The sequence below is a fragment of the Ambystoma mexicanum genome, chromosome 3p (genome assembly GCF_040938575.1).
Source record: "Ambystoma mexicanum isolate Mex_15411 chromosome 3p, UKY_AmexF1_1, whole genome shotgun sequence".
Lineage (NCBI taxonomy): Eukaryota > Metazoa > Chordata > Amphibia > Caudata > Ambystomatidae > Ambystoma > Ambystoma mexicanum.
In genome coordinates this window covers 690,540,093-690,561,987 of record NC_090925.1, presented here as the reverse complement: position 1 = coordinate 690,561,987, position 21,895 = coordinate 690,540,093, and the positions used below count along the sequence as shown (strand labels likewise).

General features: G+C 46.1%; 1 protein-coding gene across 2 annotated transcripts in view; it reads left to right on the top strand.

Moving 5' to 3' along the window:
- The window catches only part of UIMC1 (ubiquitin interaction motif containing 1), an 814,141-nt gene that overhangs the window by 625,421 nt on the left and 166,825 nt on the right, over positions 1-21,895 (top strand). For both annotated transcript variants that reach the window (XM_069651488.1, XM_069651487.1), the window contains 3 exons: positions 4,047-4,210; positions 5,544-5,623; positions 8,083-8,311. In XM_069651488.1, coding sequence (XP_069507589.1) covers positions 4,047-4,210; positions 5,544-5,623; positions 8,083-8,311 — 473 coding nt within the window. The remainder of the gene's footprint in view (positions 1-4,046; positions 4,211-5,543; positions 5,624-8,082; positions 8,312-21,895) is intronic.

Here is a 21,895-nt window from a genome sequence, read left to right as displayed (position 1 = left end):
CGAATAGTTCACATTGTCCCATATGGCAGCTTTGCTGAGCAGCTAGGGTACTCTGCCTAAATATATAGCAAAGCTGTTGAGAAGTACTAGTACAGTCAATCCTACTAATAATATATACAGCAATGTTGGGAAGTGTTGACCTGGTTTCATTTAAAACCTACTCACTAGTCCTAATGGGGGGGAAGGACTGCTAATGACCCAATAAATGCATATAAAAGGCAATCAAAGAATTGCTGGTAGGTTTTCACCCTCCCTATCTATATGAATTATACCTGCTCAGTGCAGGGGACGGTGGGATATTAAAAGTATATCCCGTTCAGAACACGCATCCAGCCGTTCCTTGCTCGCTCTGCTGGGACTAACAAGTGAATGTGCCCTTGAATGCATGCACTCACGGCACATATGCAGACACTTGCAATATTTTAAAACTATACTAAACATATCTACTAATTTAATATCAAAAGCCTTTTGTAATGAGAAATGTCAAACGGCTTCCTGCTCAGATGCTCTTATAAAACTAAAACTCATAAAAACCTCAAGCCATTAAATGCCATTGGTGTGCTTTTGAGATAAAGAGAAAACATAGTATGAAAGGCCTATGCAAATCCCTAGTAAACTTGAAAAAAATTATACTTCAGCATAGCAGTTTCTATTAAAACCAATGAAAACAGTGGCAATAAACACAAAAATGCAGCCCTTACTAGAAAGCATGCAAACATATGTTTAAATTGTACTACACCAATCTTCCAAATCAGGCTCAATAAGAATGCCAATTCTAATGAAACGTCCTAAAGTGCCAAAGCAAAGTGAAAAACACACACTAATTTATTTCCAAGTGTTACACTTGACAGACTCTAAAGTATTCACTACTTGAAATAACCAACGCAGGAAAGTGTTAAATAAACAGATTGTGACTCAACCCAGTTCGATGTCAGCCTTAAACTCCATGATTTATGGGGGTGCTGCCAAGGATAGCCTCGTAATGGATACGAATAGGAAAAAGAAAAGTGCCGTATTGACAAGACTTAAGTGCGTAAAAAGGCCAGATATGCACCTTATCTGGAGGGCTTACTAACAAATAGGTGGAAGAAAAAACAGTATGTGTAATAAGTACTCAGACTCAGCCCTAACCGTGAATTCTCAGGCTCCCTTCACTTGGTACGCCTTTTGTTTTGAATCACATGCACTGGGCCCCACCCAAGCCCCATGTGTACAAAGGGACTTTTGTTGGAGAACTAAGAGGAGAGGTACAATATATGTGCCGATGTGAGTAACCTATTTTGTTTCCCTGAATAAGGGGAGTTGGAACTCGTGTCCCAACAGATGCTTGTGTAGATGCGCTGTAGCTTCTGTGTGAATGGGCCTCTAATCACCTTAACCCAAAGCAGGCCCACCACTTAACAAGCAAGTGCATGTTTGTCCGCAAAGCAAGTTTTTTGTGCAGTCGGCCGGAGGAACTAGATGATGCCGTATGGTCAAACTGAACAAAACAAACACTTCAAATTATATACATTTTACGACAGTTAAAACACTCACACACATTTTATTACAAATCATCCCCCCCACACGTGATTGGTCAAACCTATACAAAAGAAATCCAATCTTCTCTAATTCCCACATTCTCATTGGTCACATTGAATCAAACTAACATCCTTGGCTCATTTTTACAGCACATCCCTTTTTGGGATTTGTCTGTGGTAGGGCATCACATAGTTAAACACAAGCATAATTCATTACAAGTTCCAGCCGGCCTGGGACCTTCTAAACCCAGACGTGAGGCACATGGTTGGCAAGGACATTTCAAATAATGTGGGGAGGGGGAAGAATAACCAGGTTCCCTTTGAACTCGCGATAACTATTTCACCTACCCCGACTTGCTGTTGTCCTTGGAACACTCTAATTTAAACGACTACCAATTCAACAGGCATGGCTTCCGGACACCTTCTAAGAAAATAATCGAAACCCGTAAAGTATTGGTCAACTCTGCCCTTAGGTGTCTCTTCACCCCAGGTTTATTACTCAGCCACGTACAGATGGCCGGATTCCCCGGGAACAATAAATAATGAGCTTCCATGCACTTAGTCATAAAAACACAGGTTGGCTGTAACTGACCATCTGATAATGTTGCAATTACTCATTGAATTCCCTCAGCCTCCAAAACAGGAAAACCAGTTTTCCCAGTAACACAGAGTTCACCTAACAAAACCCTGGCTGCAGGGCCTGGCCAAACTATAAAAAAGCACACAGCATACAGATTTGTACATTCCCACCATGCTCCCCAAACATATGTTCCTTGAGACCCATGTCTGCATGTCAGTGCATGCATGTTTTAAACCTACTGTGTCCTCTTCACAGTGGTTTTTTCGTGACAAATCCCCTTTCTCGCATGCACATTATGGAAATCTCATTGCCAAGCTTCTAGGCTCTTTGTGGCACACCATACCCATAGTGCCAATCTATATGTATCAACTTAAACACAAGATAACACTAAAAGTAACACATATCCCATTCTCATTAACTGCGCTAGATGCATGTAAAATTGCAACATCGTGCCAACTTCGCTGTTCCCTCAGTGACCAATATGGCACGTGCAACGTGAGAGCCTCTTTCTCATTGGGACCTTTCCAGACCACCCCCACACTTCCACTCATGTAATCTGTTGCCCCTCGAGCATCCCTATTTGCTTGCACAATTCTTCCCCATTTAAGCGTCAAGTGACTACAGTGATTGTCAGACGCACAGTGAGGTTATTTGCCACTCATTCAAATTAGTGTGTTCAGGTTGCAGAAGGGCTGCCCACTGTCTTGGGTAAGTGATGCCATATTTCATTCTACAGCTGGGAGGGAAACACTTGTTACATTTTGTTTTTTGCTTTTAGCACCCGCAGGGAAAGAAACTTGCATCTAATTACAAACTAATCATAAGTGAGATTGTGGATACTGAGTGCTCTTCGTACCCTGGAGCTCTCCCTACTGATACACTTTAGTAATCCTTCTTCCGCAGGGAAATCCTTCTTCATCCACATTAACTTATCGTCACTCATTTGGTTTGCGCCCATATACTACAGGGAGAGGGCTACTTACCTATAGACATACGTGTTAAGGGGCCCTGTAATAGTGATTCTTTTTGTGAAAGAAATGTACATTATATAAACCTGGACTTCCCTCAGAAATGTTCATCCTTTCAGAAAACGAATCGTAAATGCCGCCTTCCATTTCATGGCAGACTGCATTTACGTAATATCCCATGAAATTGAATTTTTTCTTGTGCAAAACGCCAATATCCCACATAGAATAGAACATCTCTGCACTTGAAATTCTGCCACCTGTGCGGATGGGGGAGGAGGTAGTGCTCATTACGTTTTGCACTCAGCTCAGTGTGAGAGGTGCAGCAAAATCGCATTACGATCTGCTCCTCTCCCCAAAACTGAACGTCAATATAGGTACCTGTATTTTACTCCTCGCCTTTGATTGTTTTCTTTGACTTCCCTTTGTTGAGACTGAGATTGCCTTTCCCCCAGTGTTTTGTGTACCACAGCTGTATCTCCAGCCTGTTTCCATTTATCAGCCTTCACAACCTGTGTATGCCTTTCTAAATCTTCTTTTGTGTGTGCACGTTTCAAACAAAGTATGTAAAATATTGCATATGGCTATGATTGGCATGTGGGGACCTGGAGCCGTTGATGGACGCAGTGTTATTTAAAGGGAGAATGGCAGCTTAACATCAGTGGTAAAAAAAACCCTGCTTGACATTGACATAAACATGCCGTCCAATGGGAAGCCTAATGCAGATACCATGGCTGGAAACAACTTTTTTGGGGGGTTACTATTTCTTTCCTCCCCCTGATGTCCGCAGAGAGAAAACAGCAGGCTAACTAACACCCCACTTCCCAATAATTAACTAAACAAACAATGTCCACCTCCATTAGTAAAATGGGTTTCGTTCCAAGGCTTTACAATCATTACATGGAACTCGCACACTTTCACATCCCTTGGTGTGGTGTACCTCGTTGGTGCTGCCCTCCTGATTATTCCGTTTTTTTTTAGTGACTCAGCCTTGAGTGGTGAAGTTCAGGAAAGCCAAGAGCTAGTTCGCACCCAGGAACAAGAAGAAGAAGAGAAGGAGGAGGAGGGGGAGGAGCAGGAGGAGGAGGAGGAGGAGGAGCAGCAGCAGCAGCAGGAGGAGGAGGAGGATTTGACAGTCTGTCCAGGTAAGACCCATACTCTGGTTGGCTGAAGTTTTTTTTTACTCCTAAACGTGGGCTGCATTCCCACCTTTCTCCAAACTGGATTCAGCCAACATATTAGAATTACTGTTTATTTTTGCCAGAACGAAATGGATGAACCTCACTCCCGGGCTGATAATGACGGCAAACATGGTGTTGATGGCTTCCCCGCTATATTTCCATAGGGTGCAATTATCTCCACACAAACAGAAGGCGATTAGGGAAATTGGACCCATTTGGGCTGGGCACGGTTGAACGGGACAGGCCATGTGCAGAAATGAGGTCTCTCTATCAATGTCTTAGGCGATTGCTTTTGGTAGAATGAGGTCCTCCCTCTCTGTCTCGGCTCTTCATCTACTCAGTAGGATGCCCTTTATTTGGTTTTGGGTGTACTATGCCAGCTGTGCTCAAATGTAATCGAGCCCTGCGTCCTGCGCAGCTGCCTGCTGCGTCCATGTGAGACTTCTGCTGGGGCCCTGCACTCCCCACTGGCGCTCGTGCCCTGACTTGGCATTGCCTGGATATCTAATTAAAAGCTGCATTCAGGAGATGTGTCTCCAGCTGTTGAATGTCTGATGCATTCCAGCCGGGCGCAGTCAAGGATCATTGGGGGGGGGGGGGGTGTGGGGGGGGGGGGCTGTGAGTTTGATGCAGGTCACCTGCTCCTTGTTCGTGAAATGTTAGCAGTGAGGTGCAAGTTTACCCCCCAATTCGCCAGGGTCGGCTTTGGTGGACGCAGCCATTTTGCAGAAAATGTTGGATGTGCTTGTGTACAGTTGTGGTCTGGCCCAATCTAGCCTGTCATTCCTTGTGCTCCTGCTCTGTCCTTGTGCGCAGGGTGCATTTGGCCTGTGTTTGTAGTAAGCATTCCCAATGGCACAACGGCCTTTACTGTAAAGTTCCTGTTTTGGCAGCATGTGCACAATGCACGTTTCCTGGTGATTTCCTCTCCCTGCTTTCGGCCTTTTCATGTGGTTTATCCCTTTTAAGGGAAATTAAAGTTCTTACCTGAGACGTGCTTGTATATCTGCGTTGTCCCCGGGTGTTCACCTCTGTAAAGGGCTCGAGTCCTCAGTAAAAAGTGCCTGAATAGCTTGTTTACCCTGGGGGTTCCCCGGCATGTAATCGGTGGCCGGCTCTTTAATTGAAATAATATGTAGCATGAGCATTATCATATCTGCACGCAATGCCGAGCTGGGGCGTTTCTTCTTTATGGAATTGCAGAAGGAATTCATGCATGCCGGTATGGGTTACAGAGGAAAGCTTTTGGGGCTTTGTCAACCGTTCTACATATAAAACACCTGCCTTATATTTACAGAGACGCAGCCCAGCCTGGCCAGCGACACAGACGCTGAGAGAAGAGACATTCCATTGGATGAGAGCCGCTCCCCGTTTCAGGTGAGAACCTGTGAGAAGGTGGGTAAGGGACTTAGTGTCCCTGAACCAGCAGCAGCGAGCAAAACATTGCCACTGAGACTCTTTTCTACTCCCTTGGTCATCAGGAACCTCTCTTTTAGAATTCTCACTAGTTCTTTCTCTTCCCTCTTACTCAATGCCGGGTGTGTTTTAGCAGTATCCATGTGCCCCTTTAGTCTGCCTTTAGGTTTACATTAAGTGTTGTTTCTTTCTTTCACCTGTAGCCCCGCTCAACATCAACTGAGTGAGGGAAGGACTTGCCTCCAGACCAGGTTTGAACCTAAGTCGCACAGAGAGACACACGATTCATGATGAAGAGAAAAAAAAGTTTGGGTAGACTTTAATTTTATGTGGAGTATCTTCCAGGTGAAATGCTGTTCATCTCTGCACCTCAAAAGAGAGTTTACCCATAGCCCCTCTTCATGATTTGCATAATTTGTGACTGTCAGGGCGTGACGACACAGTAGCTGATTGAAATTCCAAAATCCATGGCAGGAGGCGCAGGCTAGTGTTTGCTGACCATTTGGGAGATCTTGGATGCACCTGCACCATTGCACAATGTGCCATTCGCATTTAAAGGAGAGCAGCTGCAGTTTGTTTGGTGACTACAGGACATGTACTGCATGATGGCACCTTATGAGGACTGAGCTCATTCAATCCGTCATGGCTGCAAGTGAAGCAGTGCATTGCTATGGCATCAGTAGAATAACAGATGCCCACTATATTAACTCCAGTAAGCCACCACCTGGATTTAAAAAAAAGTTCATACAACAGCAATAAAGAAATGTTGCAAGGCAAGGGTCTGGACCCTCTTCTTAACATGTCTGTGACCTGGTTGTGATTATACAGTGATCAACCATTGAACCATCAGAATGTTGAGCATGATGACAAGTCAGAGGCCCACTGACTATGCTGTCCTTGCACCCAGTATACATCTACACTGACTCAATGCAACAGAACTGTTTGTAGCCCCCAGAGTTCTGCAAACTGCATAATAATTTTCCAAAACATTGTCTTTCTTGTGCCTGTAGTTGCAGCTAAACCAGGAACTCCACCCACCCAGAGCTATCGATGACCTGCATTCAATCACATCACAAGAATTGAGGTTACACATTTATTGGAGTTCTACCCCTAGCAACATTCAATATGCCATAGTACTACATAATGTTCCTATAGTTCTCACCCCCATTGCTGGGTCCAATCAAAGCCTCTTTGATAGCCCGGTTAGGGCAGGTGGGTGCCAAACTCCATTTCGTTTTGTATCTGTCTAAATCTTAAAGTGGGATATCTGTGAAACCAAGGGTCTCAAAAGGTTAGTGTGGCCTTATCAAGACAAGGCCGCTTTTTTAAGGTTTTGTGCCCCTTGGGTACACTTGTACTGGGCCCTTACTCTTATTTGGACATCTCCAAAGATTAGCATTAAGAATCACTGGCTAGGAATTTCCTGGACCTGGAACACTTGGATGGTACTTTACCGTTGAAAGTGAGTGGTGCGAAGTCATTGCTTTAAAGACTTTGCTAGGATACAGACATGTAATTGAGAAAAATAGAGTCTCTATTGAATTTGAGGCATTTCATTTGTAATGTCCTCCCAGCTAAAACAAGTCTTCTCATAGTCTGTTTCTCTGGTGTAGACTAGAGGGGACTCGGGAAGCAGGCCATGGTGTTAATCCTCTCTAAACTGCTGATCCAGGTCACAGTGAAGTAGCTCCATCATAGGGAACAAACACAACCTGAAACTGGGAAATGGCCACGGTTGTGGCTCAGGAAACCGCTGCAGGTCACAGAATGTTCATGGCTCTGGCCTATGGAACATTTGTGCTTCTGGCAAAAGGACCTGCCATAAATCCAGCCCATGGAACAGCTGCAATTCCTATTTATGGAACAGCTTACATGTAGGTAATAGAGCAGATTTCTTCATCCTGTGGCTCGTCAGGTGTTTTGCACTATGACACCCATGATCCCTCACCAATGACTATGCTGGCCAAGACAGATGTACTCCAAAACATTTGGAGAGCCAAAGGTTGCAGACCTCTGTACTAGAGCAAATAAATCACATTCTCTTTAAAGGGCAGTGTATCCTAAACATTAAACAGCTGTCGCTTAGGCCTGTGGAACAGCCATGGTTCCAGTTCTGGGAGTAGCCACAGTTCAACACTGCACAAGTCCATTCACCAGACATAGCTTAATATCATAAAAAGGTGCCACTAAGGGCTATAGTACACTTGTGGTTCAAACCCATGCCCAGTTCTGTTGTTTTGACTGAAAATCAGTGAACAATATTAATTCAGATATATTGTTAAATTCATAAACATTTACTTTTGTGTTAGTAGCAGAAAATGTGCACAGTTGTGTACAAGTCGAGTTATTGCAAGATCACTCCATGATGGTGGACATCATAAAAAAAAAAGTTCACAATGATTTCTTATTCCTTTCCTTAGAGTGGCCCTGGTGTCCTGGCAGAAGAGCCCAAGAGTATGGAGCCCATCATGGCAGAAGTGGAACCAACAATGTCTGACTTGGAGCCAGCAGTGACAGATGTCGAGCCCAGCATAGCCGAGGTCCAGTGCCCACTGTGTGGACAGGGATTTGCTGTAGAGGAAATTGAGCGTCATGCTGCAGACTGTGATGGGCACACAGAGCCTCTGGTCGGAAGGCAGAAAGTGTCAGGTGAGTGTGGCACCGCCTCAGAGAGCAAGACGAGTTTACTACATCTTTGCAAGCTTCTGGGCTGGTACCAAGTGGTGAATGCTAACCCCACACCTGAATCCGCTTCACATTCCAAACTTTTGGCGTGCTTGAGCCCACAAGAGGACTGGAAGCCTCTGTGTTGGACTTTGCTGTGTAAAGGTAAATTATGCCCATGCTGACTTAGAACCGACCCCGGTATTTTGGTTCTGCTCCCCAGCAATTGCATTTTATTATCAACCAAAGAGGACTCAACCCTGTGGTGCTATCCAACAGGGTTTACCTAGATCGAAACTGATCAGAAGCCTTTAAAGTGGCCTTAGTACCTCAAAGTGAGAGAATTCAGAGTATCTCGGATCCTTCAGTCTGCAACGACTAGACTTCACTGATGGCTGGGTTTATCCATGGATCTGCTTACAGGCTCGCTAAAGGTTTTTTATTTTGTTGTGTTATGGTTAAAATGAACTTCTCACAAACCAAACCATTCTACAAAGTTATAAAAATCAATACATTATAATGTAGTCAACTAATAGTCCAACAGGTTTATCATAATAAATGCAATTCATGTAGTCTCAATTAAGGTAAAAGCTTTCTTTAAAAATCTTATTACATTTATTTTAACACCCACATTGGCTTTTTCAAGTATTAACTTACGAATTGACTCTGTATTTAAAATAATAAAATCCTCCAAGAATTTCTCCAAACAAGTGCATCTTAGGTCAATTAAATTCTCAGTCTAAAATCCAGTGCTGCAGTGTTTCAATCTGAATACCTTTACATAGTCTACACAACCTTTCCTCTCTAGGAACCTTTTGTCTAGCCCTGAGGATTTCGTTAGTGCCTAATAAATTCATCCTGATTCTTGAAAAATAATTCCTCCAGATAGAATTGGGAAATTGCGCTATGTAACTAGGTGAAGTATTTACAGGTTTCCCAGCCAGATTGATGTTATGGTGGCGCACATAGGACTCACATTTCCCAATAGTACGGCTCACATCCAGTTACTTTAATTTCCAGGAAGGAAACTTGAAACTAAGAAAGTCTCATAGTAATCCAAGAAACCCCACTTATAGAATATGATGAAATTACAAAAGTGGATCACTTTGAGATAAATTATTCATATTACGATCTCCTGGTGATCCACGAGATGGATGTGGTGAAACACGTGTAGAGGTTAATATAAGAGGTTAAGCTTTTGCTTCATTTAAGAGCGTTTTGTCTCACAACGAAAAACCAATCATCAATACATGACTTGGGTGCAATGTATGGAAAAGGAACAATTAATTGTGAATTTGATGCTTATTATGTTTTGAAGCAAACACTAAGAAATGTAACAAATAAACAATTGCAAAAAACTTCAAATACAATGACATTTTATTGGTACTTTCAACACAATGAGCGACACACCCATTTGTACTAATCTGCCGGCTGCTGTAGCAAACCCTACACAATTTGAAACTCAACATATGTATATTGGGCAGACACAATATTTTGGGCTACATCTTTGAGCGACGGCACCCCCTTATAATAAGATACATTTTCACCGGATTGATTGATCTGTCTGCAACCTACCCATTCTGTGCCCCTTCACACCCAAACACACACCCCATGGGATTTCTCAGTCTATGTGCTTTCTAAACAGCCCTCTGCAAGGTAATGGCTTAATTACAGCTATAAAGCAGCTAAACCAGCTGTGGATGAAATAAAACCTTCTTTAAAAAAGGTGTTGTGGACATGGATTGAGGTGCCGGCAATCCGGTGGCCTCTTTGAAAGCCTCTGTGGGACGCCCGAGTTCCCGCCGGAATGCGCCCACAATAAAGCACAACAAAAGGCACGGAGACAAGCTGCTGGTGGCGGAACTGCCCTGGAAGTGTTCGGCAGAATCAAGGGCAAAACCGAAGTGCAGCAACCAAGAAACACGGCAGCAGAAGAGGCGCCAGTGAAAGCCACCCGACAGCCAAAGATGGCGGGGCCCCGAGCGCACTGAGAGAGGGAATGGAGGAGCCATAGCCGGGCCCACCCCAACCCCCCCTTGCACCCACTCTCCCGGACCAGCAGCAACCCAGCCGCTGAAGCGGTCCGGTCATCCTGAACTGCAGGTGGAGGGCCGGGGGGAGCAGTGATGAGGCATCCCAGCCACGAGGAGACAAGGGGTGGCCGGGTCAGCATCACCTGATCGTCCGGAGGCGAAAAAATAGCCGAGAGGCAGCTCCCAACAGCCAACAGCATACCAGCGAATTGATGGCGGGAATAGCTGCAGCAGGAGCCGGCAGGGGCTCCCACAGGATTGGAGAGCCTCACTACAGCAGAGATGCGACCAGCCCATCGCCCACCTACCGGCCCACAGAGAAAGTGGGGCCCCCGCGGTGAGGTACATTGCCCCGGGAGCCAGACAACACCACACTGAGCCTCCCCAGCGAACATCTAAGGCAGCAGCTGTGGGAGGACAAGCAGAGACCCAGCAAGACCAGTCCTCAGGGGTAGCAGAGGCTCCATGAGCGTGCAGGTCTTCCCCGACAGCCAGCCAGAAGCAGAAGAAGGTGAGGAACCTCTCTTCCCCACAACAGGCCATTGTATAACCAATTGAACAGCACAGGGCAGCCACAGCAGTACCCCCTGCACAGCCACTCTGCCTACCAATTCGGCCCTCTTGAACATGGCCCTCCAGAAACCGGATCTATCGCCACAAGGCTGCAGCGCAGTGAGGGAACCACTGAATCACTGGGGGTCCCGTCATAAAGGCCCCCTTCAGCAGGCATGGAACTGGGGGAGTGGGAGACCCGGTTGCTCGCTCCTCTGCCTCTCTACATTCCTCCTCTCCCCCTCCTGTCTCTGAGCACAGGGGTCACGAGGGGTACGCCAGGCATACCTGTGCCCCAAGCCCAAAGCAAGACTTGGCCATAAGCAGGCCCTGAGACTCAAGAACCGCATCCCCCATACCGAAGAGCACTAGCAAAAGGCACTGCAGGACAGCCACGACTCCGGGAGCAGCACCAGGAAGACCGAGGCCAGGAGCCGCAAACCGATACACACAGTCACGGGCCGCAGCAAGGCAGCCCGCAACACAGGCTGTGGTGGGAGTCGATACTCGGACACGGGCCGGAGGCCTTAAGCAATTCAAACCACCTCTCCTGCTCAGCCACAACCTTTCTAACCAAGATGGTTAAACAGAAGCCTTCAAATTAAGCAGACATTGACAGTATGCTGCAAATGCAGGAGATGTCCAGGAAAGTGCACAAGCCACTTCAACCGAGAGGTCCACGGGCCAGTGGGCCACAAAGGACGATATACAAGTCCTCCTAGTGGACATCAAGTTGGAATTCCTTAGCTGCATGACGGAGGTGACGGCCACAATAGAAGGGTTGGACAAACGAATGGAGGAAGTGGAGCGCAGGGTCGGTGAAACGGAGGAGCAGGTCCTAGACCACTCGACACAGCTCGCAAACTTGCAACGGAAACTCTAAACTCTGGAAGAAGACAGCGAGGGTATGAAACGCAAACAGGAGGACTTGGAAAACAGGCCAGTAGGAATAACATCTGAATCAGAGTGGTGCCAGCCTCTATCCCTGATGAGGCCCTGCCGGCATACATCAGCAACCTCTTCCAAACCCTCCTCCCTGACTGCGACACGTCTTTACTCCTACTGGACCTCACCCTACAGATTGTGAGGCCGAAGGGGTTCCCGACAGCAGACATACCTGAAGTGATTACGCAGGTCCACTTCTTTTTCTATGCAGCAAGAAATCATGGTCTACCTAATCTCTATAATTACTATATAGCGGTCCAACTAACAAATGCCATTGCCTATATTGTGCATGCAAACCCCCCAAAATTGATGTGCATTGAACAAGCCAAAAGCACCCCCGCCCCCGCAGGTTCCCTGCGACACATATCGGGCACGGTGCCACCTATGGCTGACAATTTTATCATCCACTAGAACCACCCTGAACTCTTGGGCTTGGCCTTGGGCACTGCGAACAAAGAGGCTCCCCAAGGGATTGGGTCTGCTTTCCCCAGTCCTCCGGAACCCAGACTTTTCTCCGGGTATGGACTCAGAGAGCTTTGGTGGCTGTGCTCAGGAGGGGTGGGGGTGAGAGTGTGGCTCTGTACTCTCTCGCAACTATTCGAGAATGGCGCCCCACTCTTCTTCAAGGATTGCAAGCGACGCTTCTGCCTAGTGGAAACAGATAGATTTACATATGCCCAGATCCGTCACTGGATCTCGCAGCCAGTGGTTAGACAGGGAGCCACGAGGGAGCTACATGGGAGCTACATTCTCTAGAACACGCCCTAAAGGAAGACCTGCGCCGCAGGCTGATCACTAAGCTTTATATACTATTGCAAGCCGACATGCTGACAGCTAAGCCTACGTATATGTCTTGCTGCAAAGCTGATCTAAGGCATCTCATAGATGTTCAAACATGGGTGAACATCTGGTCTAGAAACAACTCTGCCTTCAGATGCATAACTAACAAGGAATGTGCACTCAAACTACTCCACCTATAGTAGTACCCCCTGCAATGCCTGCACCACTTTCAGAAGTCCCTGGATCCGAATTGCTGGAGGCCGTGTGGTGCTCGTGGGACCTTCTTCCATATGTGGTGTGAGTGCCCGAAGGCGCAGGCTTTCTGGGAGGAGGTGCAACAAGCCATTGAAGCAATAACCTGTTGCAAATTGCCCATGAACCCTGAGGTGATCCTTCTGGGAGCAGCATGGTTGGAGTGCTATCCAAAAGCGGGTATGACCGCTACATTATTCACCCAGCTACGTCTGCCCGCAAATGGAAAACACAGGATGGCCCCCTCATGCCCATGTGGTGGATCAAGGTCTGGGAGATCCTAGTGGTCGAAAGAAAAGTCACAGCGGCAAAAGAAGGAGCACTACACCACTTTGCAAATTGCTGAGCCCCGATCTTGGAATTTAATAGCCAGTACCCGGCACTAACCCTTCAACCACAGCTGGCGAGACGCTTTTTAAGACCATAGAGACTTCATCCCTCGTGTTGGCGGGGCTGCTGAGACAGGGAAACTCCCGGAGAACGAACCTGGTGGGAGGGATGGGAATATAAGGGATAAACTGAGACAATTACCATAACTCACTTATCTATCTTCATACATGTATCTTGCTTTAACCGGTTATAAATAAAGTTGTTAAACAACAACAAAAGACAAACGAATGCCCATGCCACAATCACCACTTATGCCCTGAATTTGTTGTAAAAGCTTTGAATGTTGGTGGCAAGAGAAGAATATATTTACCAACGGGGAAATAGAGGACTGTGCTCTGTAGGGACAAGTGAGTTGAATAGAAAATACCCCTTTCGCAAGACTGCATGGACAATACCTCACATTTCATAATTGTGGGCGTGTCCATGTAAAGGCAAGCTTGCTTAAAATCATATGATTTGAAACAGCATAGGGTAATGTCATCAATCTCTAGTTGAATAGCAAGAATCACTCTTATATGCTCACAGATGAATAGCTGCAATAGTTAAACCACAGGCAAGTGCTGTGTAGTCTACTCCTCACGGAAGTCATTTACTCTGCTGAAATGTGGTTACTTTTCCAACATGTGTTCCCTGTACAGACTGTGATGATGTTAATGGCCGATTGAAAAGTAGTGGCAGGTCGCTTCGCAGCGGAGTTGTGCCAGACGTTTCTTTTACCAAAAGGGGTCTTTACCCCGGACCCGCAGGTAAGAAAGGACACAGATTATGGGACTACCATTTGTGACTGGTCCAAGTGATGGGCAGAAGAAATTGAGTCCTTGGCTGAGACATAGTCGGAACATGTATTGCGGGACCAACCCCATGTAGGTCCAGGCTGTTGGATAGAGTGGGTCTTGCCCTCAGACCCTCTAGATTCATATCTAAGATAGCTGATTGGAGAAAGTGGCGTAGTAGGCGCAGGGCAGAATCCTGTGAGAGCCAGGTGGTGTCCCTTGATGATCTGCCTGTTTTTGGCCTGGGGAAATCAGGGCTGGGTGTTACCCCAGCTGGGAGTATCCAAGGTGCATCTGGTAGATGGAGATGCAGCCTCAACTGCCAATCGGCAATGGAGCAGGAGGCGGCAGTGTGTTGTGTAGATTGAGGAGATTAAATGAGGGCAATGATGTAAAAAGTGCTGGCGACCAACTGGAACCTCTGGGAAAGAAACCAAAAGATAGACTGCCAAGCAAGAGAGAGAGGAATTAGGCAGAACCCACAAGAGAGTCGACCCAAGCCACAAGAGGCAAGCAAGATACTGGGAAGTTGGGACAAAGACTGCAGAGGGGATGAAGGCCAAGGAAAAATATGGGTTAAAAGCAAGCGACCACGGATCCTGAAAACAAGGAGAAGCCCTTGCAGAAATCCTCTGAGTAAAAAGAGTTGTAACAAGGGGTTTTTCTGGCTAAACCAAAGAGAGGGAGAGAGAGAGATGAAGAGGAAGAGAGTGAGGGAGGAAGGTAGAGAGTGAGAGAAGGACATGAACCAGAGAGTAGCCAAGTTGAACAGTGCCTCCCCAAAACCAGAGAAAAGTGAGTCTTCCAGTAATTACTCAATCATGTGGAGACCACTTTCAGTTCAATTAGAAAATTTGGTTAGACATGATAAAGCAGATACAAATCTTTTAATAATGCTGGCTCTATGCGCTTTTTATGTAACTTTTGGTTACAAAGACCGGTTGTTAGAGTTTTTGGGTCCGTTAGAGGGAGTTTACTTCAGATCAGTGGGTTCTGGAAATTATTAAATTAGGGTACTCTAATGTGTCAGTGACAACTCTGCCTTAGAACCCCCGCCTCTTAAAGTCACTGAGCTCATTTAAATTACCTTATCCAGGAGATGACTCATGCTCTTTAAGGTCATGATATAGTTTGCCACAATGTCGAGAATTAAAGTATAGTACTAACATTCCTTTTTTGCCCCCCCAAGAAAGGTAGTAGCATACGCGCTATCTTGGATATCATGCCCCTTACAGTAAGGGGATAAAAACAGGGGCCCTGCTATGAAACCTCAGACATTTGACACAGAAGTTTGGAGGGTGTCCTTCAGCATGACTTGTATCTCCCTATCAGGGAATTCTGTCAGTTTGTGTTGCTGGGAGAGCATTTTGAATTTCCATTTCTGCCTCTTGGACTGATATGAGCCCCCAGTATGTTTACCCAGCGTCCTAGTGGTGGTATCTACTGTGATGATCTATGCATTGGGGTCGGGAAGGGGCTAACTGCCACTACTCCTAACATGATGCTGGGCCCGGGGACTGCATGGGGAGGATCTTTTTTGTGGGGCAAGAGGTTATTGCTTTAGGTCCAACTATGGTAATTCCTTTTAAGAGACCAATTTGCTGGGCAGTGATCCGAAAGTCTTACAACTTGGTGTGAAGATGATGTACTCCAAGCCGTGAAATGCCTGAGTTGGGGCTGGGGAAAGCACAGAAAGAGAGCGGGTCATCCACTTTAATTGAACTAAAGGATTTTCTTCAGGAGGCATGGCAATAGGAATGTTGAACACAAGCAAAGAAGTCAAACCTGATTGCCTGGGTCACTGTGTGCTCAAACAATGCTCGTAGCTTGCTCTAGTAAGGGGCAGGACAGAGAGAGAGAGATAGCCTGGAGAGGGAAGCTCTGCTGGCCGGGCTATTGATGTGCATGTGTTAGAAGAGAAATCAAGAGGGCACCTCCAGAGATGAGGCTTTGGTCCACGGTCCCACAGAGAGAGAAATCGGGGCCTTTAGAGCAATGACAAATCTGTGACAAAGAGAAATGTAATTAATTAGATTCATGCACACAATGTTTCATGCACCTCTGACCCATTAGAGGAGGGCAATGTCCAGAGGTGGGTAATAACTCTATTTAAACTACATGGCAGTACAGGGAAGTGTGGACGTATTATAGTCAAATAGGACAATATAAATGTAGCTTTGCATGATCATGATGGAGGCAGGTTGAGCAGAGATGAGTGGCTTAATTTGAGAAAATCGAGACTCAAGCCATTTACCTCCACTCTTAAATAGATAACAGCATGGCAAAAACTCCTGAAAGGGCCATCATTTCAGTGATTGACTCTGTTCTTAAGCCTGTGTCCACCTTTGTTGATTTTGTTACTGAAACCATTTGTCGCATAGATGACTTTGTTTAAAATACTTATTTAGTTGAAGGCCTAAACATGACATGTGATCATTTGCTTGCGTCCTTCGATGTTGGGTCTTTATATACGAACATTGCCTACAAAACAAGTCTGCTAGCAATTGGATAATGTTTAGACACATGTCCAAAACCACATGGTGTGCCCACATCATTTACATTACCGTTTGCACTCATAGCAGTGGCTGAGAATGTTGTCTTGTTTAAGAACCAACTGTTCAATCCGACCAAGGGTGCATGCATGGAAGCTATCTCTGCCTGAGATCTGTACAACACATGCAATTTTGGCTATGCCAGAGCCATTTCAGTCTTCTGGCTATGTGGGCAGGACGGACAGTCTAGCATGTGTTCGCCAATGGATTAATAATATTAGCATTAATCAATTAATATGAAGAATTTAATATATGATAACAATACTCTAATGATAGTGATTCAATTCCCTATGGTATGTGACAAAATCAAGCACCCTTTTCTTGATTTATACATATTGGCAGAAGCAGGAAAGCTCCATAAAGAGCTTTATAGGAAACCAACTGAAAAAATACCCTGCTCCATTTGAAGAGTTACCATCCAACGGGACTTAAATCAAATTTAATTAACAATTTCTTAGTGCTAGGAGGAACTGCATGCACTGAAAAGATTTTGAGACTCACCGTTTAGATTTACAATCCACCTCAATATTATGAGGATATCCTTGTAACATTGTTTGACAAGCCAAGAAGGGAGCTGTGAACACCCATTGGGAACTGTTTTACAGAGAATTGGAAGAGGTACCAGCAATGGACTGGGGGGCAGGTGTGTGTGTCTACATTGCATCTTCTAAATAACATTAATAAGAAGGTTATTTAAAAAACAAAATGAAATGTAATAGAAAGCCCAGCTGACCTGCTGCAAAACATTTGTTTGCATTTAAATGGAGTGAGAGCCTCAAATAAGCTTTAGTTAGGACTTACCCATAAAGAAAGACCCCACAGTTACATGATGTTGGGGCCGTCCAACAGTTTTGGGCCATTTAAAATGTGGAAACTGTGTCCTTGGACCATGAATATCAAGGAATTCGACCATAATCATTTGAAGTGGACAGTCCATACCCATACGAATTGTCGATGCATTTAGGTAATTTATTGGATGAAAAGTCCTTGTTTCTTACTGTATGTTGGTAAGACTAAGAAACGGCTATTACAGAGGGTTTCTGAGCACTATTCACGCATAAGGAATAGAGTATCTGACAAACCAATTTGAACTTTAAGAAAATTATCTCATTAGGTTTGCAATTTAACAAACATCCCTCAGTGTAAGCCACATATTTGTAAAGCCTATGTAGAGAGACACACAAGGAGCACACTAAGTAAGTTTTGTTAGAGCTGAGAATTGATGCTAACACATGAGAGCGGATGCTAACCCTCAAACAGTGTTTCCTTCTCCCATTTGTGTGGCATCAGTCTCTACTGTGTGTGTGCACACTCTTGACCGGCCCCACTGAAAAGGTACATTAAGACTGGTCCTATATTCTGTGAGTTTTAATGAAACAGATACATGTGTGCAATAGATGGGGAGGGTGCTGCAGAAATGGAAGATATTAATTGACTCCTTGACAGTATAAAAACAAGCAAGTTCAAGAAAATGTCATCTTGTCTATAAAGTAAAATTTACGTTTTTACATGTAATCGCGTGTCTAACCATGTCAGCCACGCATGTTGTGTGAGCCATAGGCCCAGCCCTGATACTAATACAAAGTGTGATGCAAACGCTTTCATATTCAGTAAACATGAGCATTTATCTTAGAAATAATGTAAGTACAGTACATTCTTTTATTTTTTTTCAATAGTCTGGCCCAGGTGCCAACGACCTTGAGTCTGGTATTGTAGGATTCTCTTCTGTAAACATAGCCTTTCATTGTTCTTCAGACCTTTTCCCGGCGGGGTGCCAAGTGTTCTGATAAATAGTAAACAAGAGATAACAAGGCATTGCAAAGGGACTACAAATCTGTCTTAGCTGTAGTTTCAGTCCGCTGACACTTTTGTTGAAAGAACTACTAGTGCTGGATGGCATATACAAGACAGATTCTATTCACTTATAATTTCGTTTAGAAAAGTACTGGACAAACTTTGGTGTTTGTAGGCATGGAACCGTGAACGTGCAAATAGTATAAATATGACTGGCTTCAAGCCCCACGCAGCAGTTCGGGGCGGCGTAGCTGGCAAGAAGACACGAATCAGGCGGCTGGAAAGCTGGAAGAAGCGAGCAAGCACTGAGGCCTTTTTCCAGAAGGGAGGGGTCAAGTCACACTTTTTTTTTTTTTTCCTTGCTGGAGTTGAAGCCACTAAACTGAACTTTCAGCTGTTTTGATGCATTTTGAGTCCCTAGAGGACTCCACCTGTTGACCTTTGAGCAGAACTTTAATATTGATTGAGCTGCATGGGGAACAATTTTGCTTTTCTTTCCCCCAAGGCATCTCACCTCACCACCTAAGGAGCGGGTCCTATTCTAGATGGGCTACCCGCTGGCATCATATATCCCAATGGACAATTTAATTCTTTTTGAAGCATTTTTACTCATTTGTTTTGCTTTTCTGATGGTGGTCTGATAAGCTGGTTTTTGATATTTTTGCTAATTTTCCTGGTATTTTTTCCTAGATTGGGTAAACCGATTCAGGCATTTAATTGTATCCAGCTCTCATCTCTTTACCTTCTACATTTAGTGAATATGAGAGAACTTTTAGCTTTATTAATATCACATTGAGAAAGGTATTGTGGTATTTGGGCAGGTGCTTCTATGAGATTGCCAATCATGGTTTGGTGAGGCAGATGTTTCTATGAAGATTGCCTAGCATGATTTGTGAGTTTGCCTAACATGACCTGGTGGGGCAGGTAGTGTGTTTTTAAGAGGACTATGGTTTCTTGGATAAGGTTGATCGGTCTCGCTCTTGATTAGAGGTCGAGGCGATGACAATGATTTCAGCTTTTTCATTAATGACTTTTAGCATTTTTATTGTGTTGTGCATATTGACTATAAAATACCAATGTTTCTTTATTACATATTTCTCGTAATAAATATTTATTTTGCAAATGAGTGTAAGACACATTCATTGAGTGTTCATTGCTGATTGTTATAAGATGCATTTGAACATGAATATTAAATATGGGGCATCTCATCTATTTGTTCTACTGTGTATTGATGTGTTATATATGGTACATGTCTTTTAATACACACCAAGGGTTACTGGATGTTGTGAGCAGTGGACTTGTCATGGCCACAGACCAAGGACCACAAGCTCCATCACATAAAGGGTCCAGTTGGACCTAGTCCTTGCGCCTTTGGCGCCAGGCTCATAAGAAAGTGTGATCTGCACACTTTATTTCTGGTGCACATGCTATTTCCTCCCCTGAAGGCCCTCCACGTGCACCCAGGTCGGGGATGGCCATAGGAATACATTGGGCTGCACGTGCAGCATCTTCTGGGAGTGGCAGGGTGGGGCCACAAGGCAGAGCAAAGAGGCGTGGCTGGGACCAGGCTATTTAAGCCTGCCCCACCCGCATTGCAAGCGCTTCGCATTTGTCTGCTTATAGCAGCGTAACGCTCACTGCTGCCTGAAGCCCATCTTACCTGATTCCAGCAATACCATTGCCTGAAGCGCATCTTACCTGATTCCAGCAATACCATCGCCTGAAGTGCATTTTACCCGATTCCAGCAGCCACCGCAGTCGGAGCACAACTCACATGACCCCGGCTTCCAACACTTCTCCAGCATGGGCTCTGGCATGGATTCATATGCTCAAGAATATTCCCCGTCAGGCTGGGAATCCTCGGTAAAGACAAAATCAGTATCAGTTTCGTTTCTGATCTGTCTTTCTTAGTAGTAACCAATCACTGATCTCTGGGTCATACTACCCCCAGCCAATGACTGCCCTCTCCCTAAGCCCCGCCTCTGGCAGCCATCCTCAGATTTTTACCGCACGCTCAAGTGTTGGGAATCCTCGTGTTTAGCTCTCAAGTTTCTTACTGCATTTTCACGTTTTTTCAGGAGAATTTCTCATTTTTTCGGTTTATTCGAGCCTCAGGCTCCACCGTTTCTACTTCCGATAACGGGGACCCGTTTCGGAATTCTTCTACGCGTCTCAAGGGTGAAGTTTTCGTTGAGTTTACACTTCTTGGAGGATTCCGGAAGATCTGCGGCCTACCTCAATGGACATGGCCCAGGACAAAGGGAGCTCGACGCCCGGATCCAAGCTGTTCAGGAACTGCCCTGGATGCGGATTATATAACGTTTTCAAGGAGGACGAGCATTCGCGATGTCTCTACTGCCTCCACGGGGACAAGACGCACATGGAGAAGGACTGTGCATTCTGCAAGAACCTTTCGGAACGGACCAAACAAGATAGTCGTTCCCACCTCGCCACCTGGCTGGAGAAGGGCACAGCAAGTGAGAAGGCGAAGAAGAAGCCTGAGCGGGCTTCTAAGTCCTTTGAGGGCGCCCCAGCGACGGGGGCCCAACAGAAGGCCAAGCACCGCGAGTCTGCGGGCTCCGGGAGCACTGAAAGGTCAGGCTCTTCGGTTGCCAAGCAGGGCGCTACTTCCTGGCACGTTCGACCACGAGCCAGCGCTTTGGTTCGGGGAAGAGGAAGTCCAAGAACCCGGGTAGGCCGCTAGAGCGGACCCGGTCGATCTCAAAGGGGAGCGAGGCGTTGACCCTCCCACCAAGGTGAAGGCCCAGGACGCACCTAAGGTGGTGAGGGCCTTGATCCACCCGGCTAAGGCCTCTACCAAAGTGGTCTCTGCGACCCTGGCAGAGCCGGCTGAGACTACGCCAATGGAAACGGCCTCTGGGCCCAGAGTATCCCTGCCGCCGCGGAGGGAATCCTCTTTCCAGCCCATCGCTAAGACCCCCGTGAAACCCCCGGCTGAAAAAGAGGGGGGGGCGGTGGCCGTTACTGACTCGGAATCAGCCTCTGAGGAGGAACTGGTGGAGACCGAGAGGGGCCTTAACGAAAGGTCCATAGGCCTCAACGAGAGGTTCATAAACCTCAACGAGAGGTTCGAGAAGGTTCGATACCAGGGGACGGTCCCTGCTGACGTGATCGAAGATAGCGACGAGGACGACGAACAGGGCCCAGTGGAGCGGCCATCCCATCCGTCCCAGCCATTGCCCGAGCCCCAGGATAGCTTGGCGGCCATTTTGTTGGCAAGTATGTACCGAGATAAGGACGAGATTACCATGCACCCCGACGGAGGAACCAGGCCCATCGGGAAGCCCTCCGAACAAGCAGAGGAGAGTCCACCCCGCTCCGCCCTTCGTGCCTGCGAGACCGGTGGACCCCTCATCCCCCTCGCCGGGAGATGATACGGCGACGGACGATGACGGCGGCGATGACACAGCAGACATCCCGTCGTCACCCCCCCCCCCCGCGGGCGTCCCCAGCCGATGAGATTGGCTCTTCCCACGC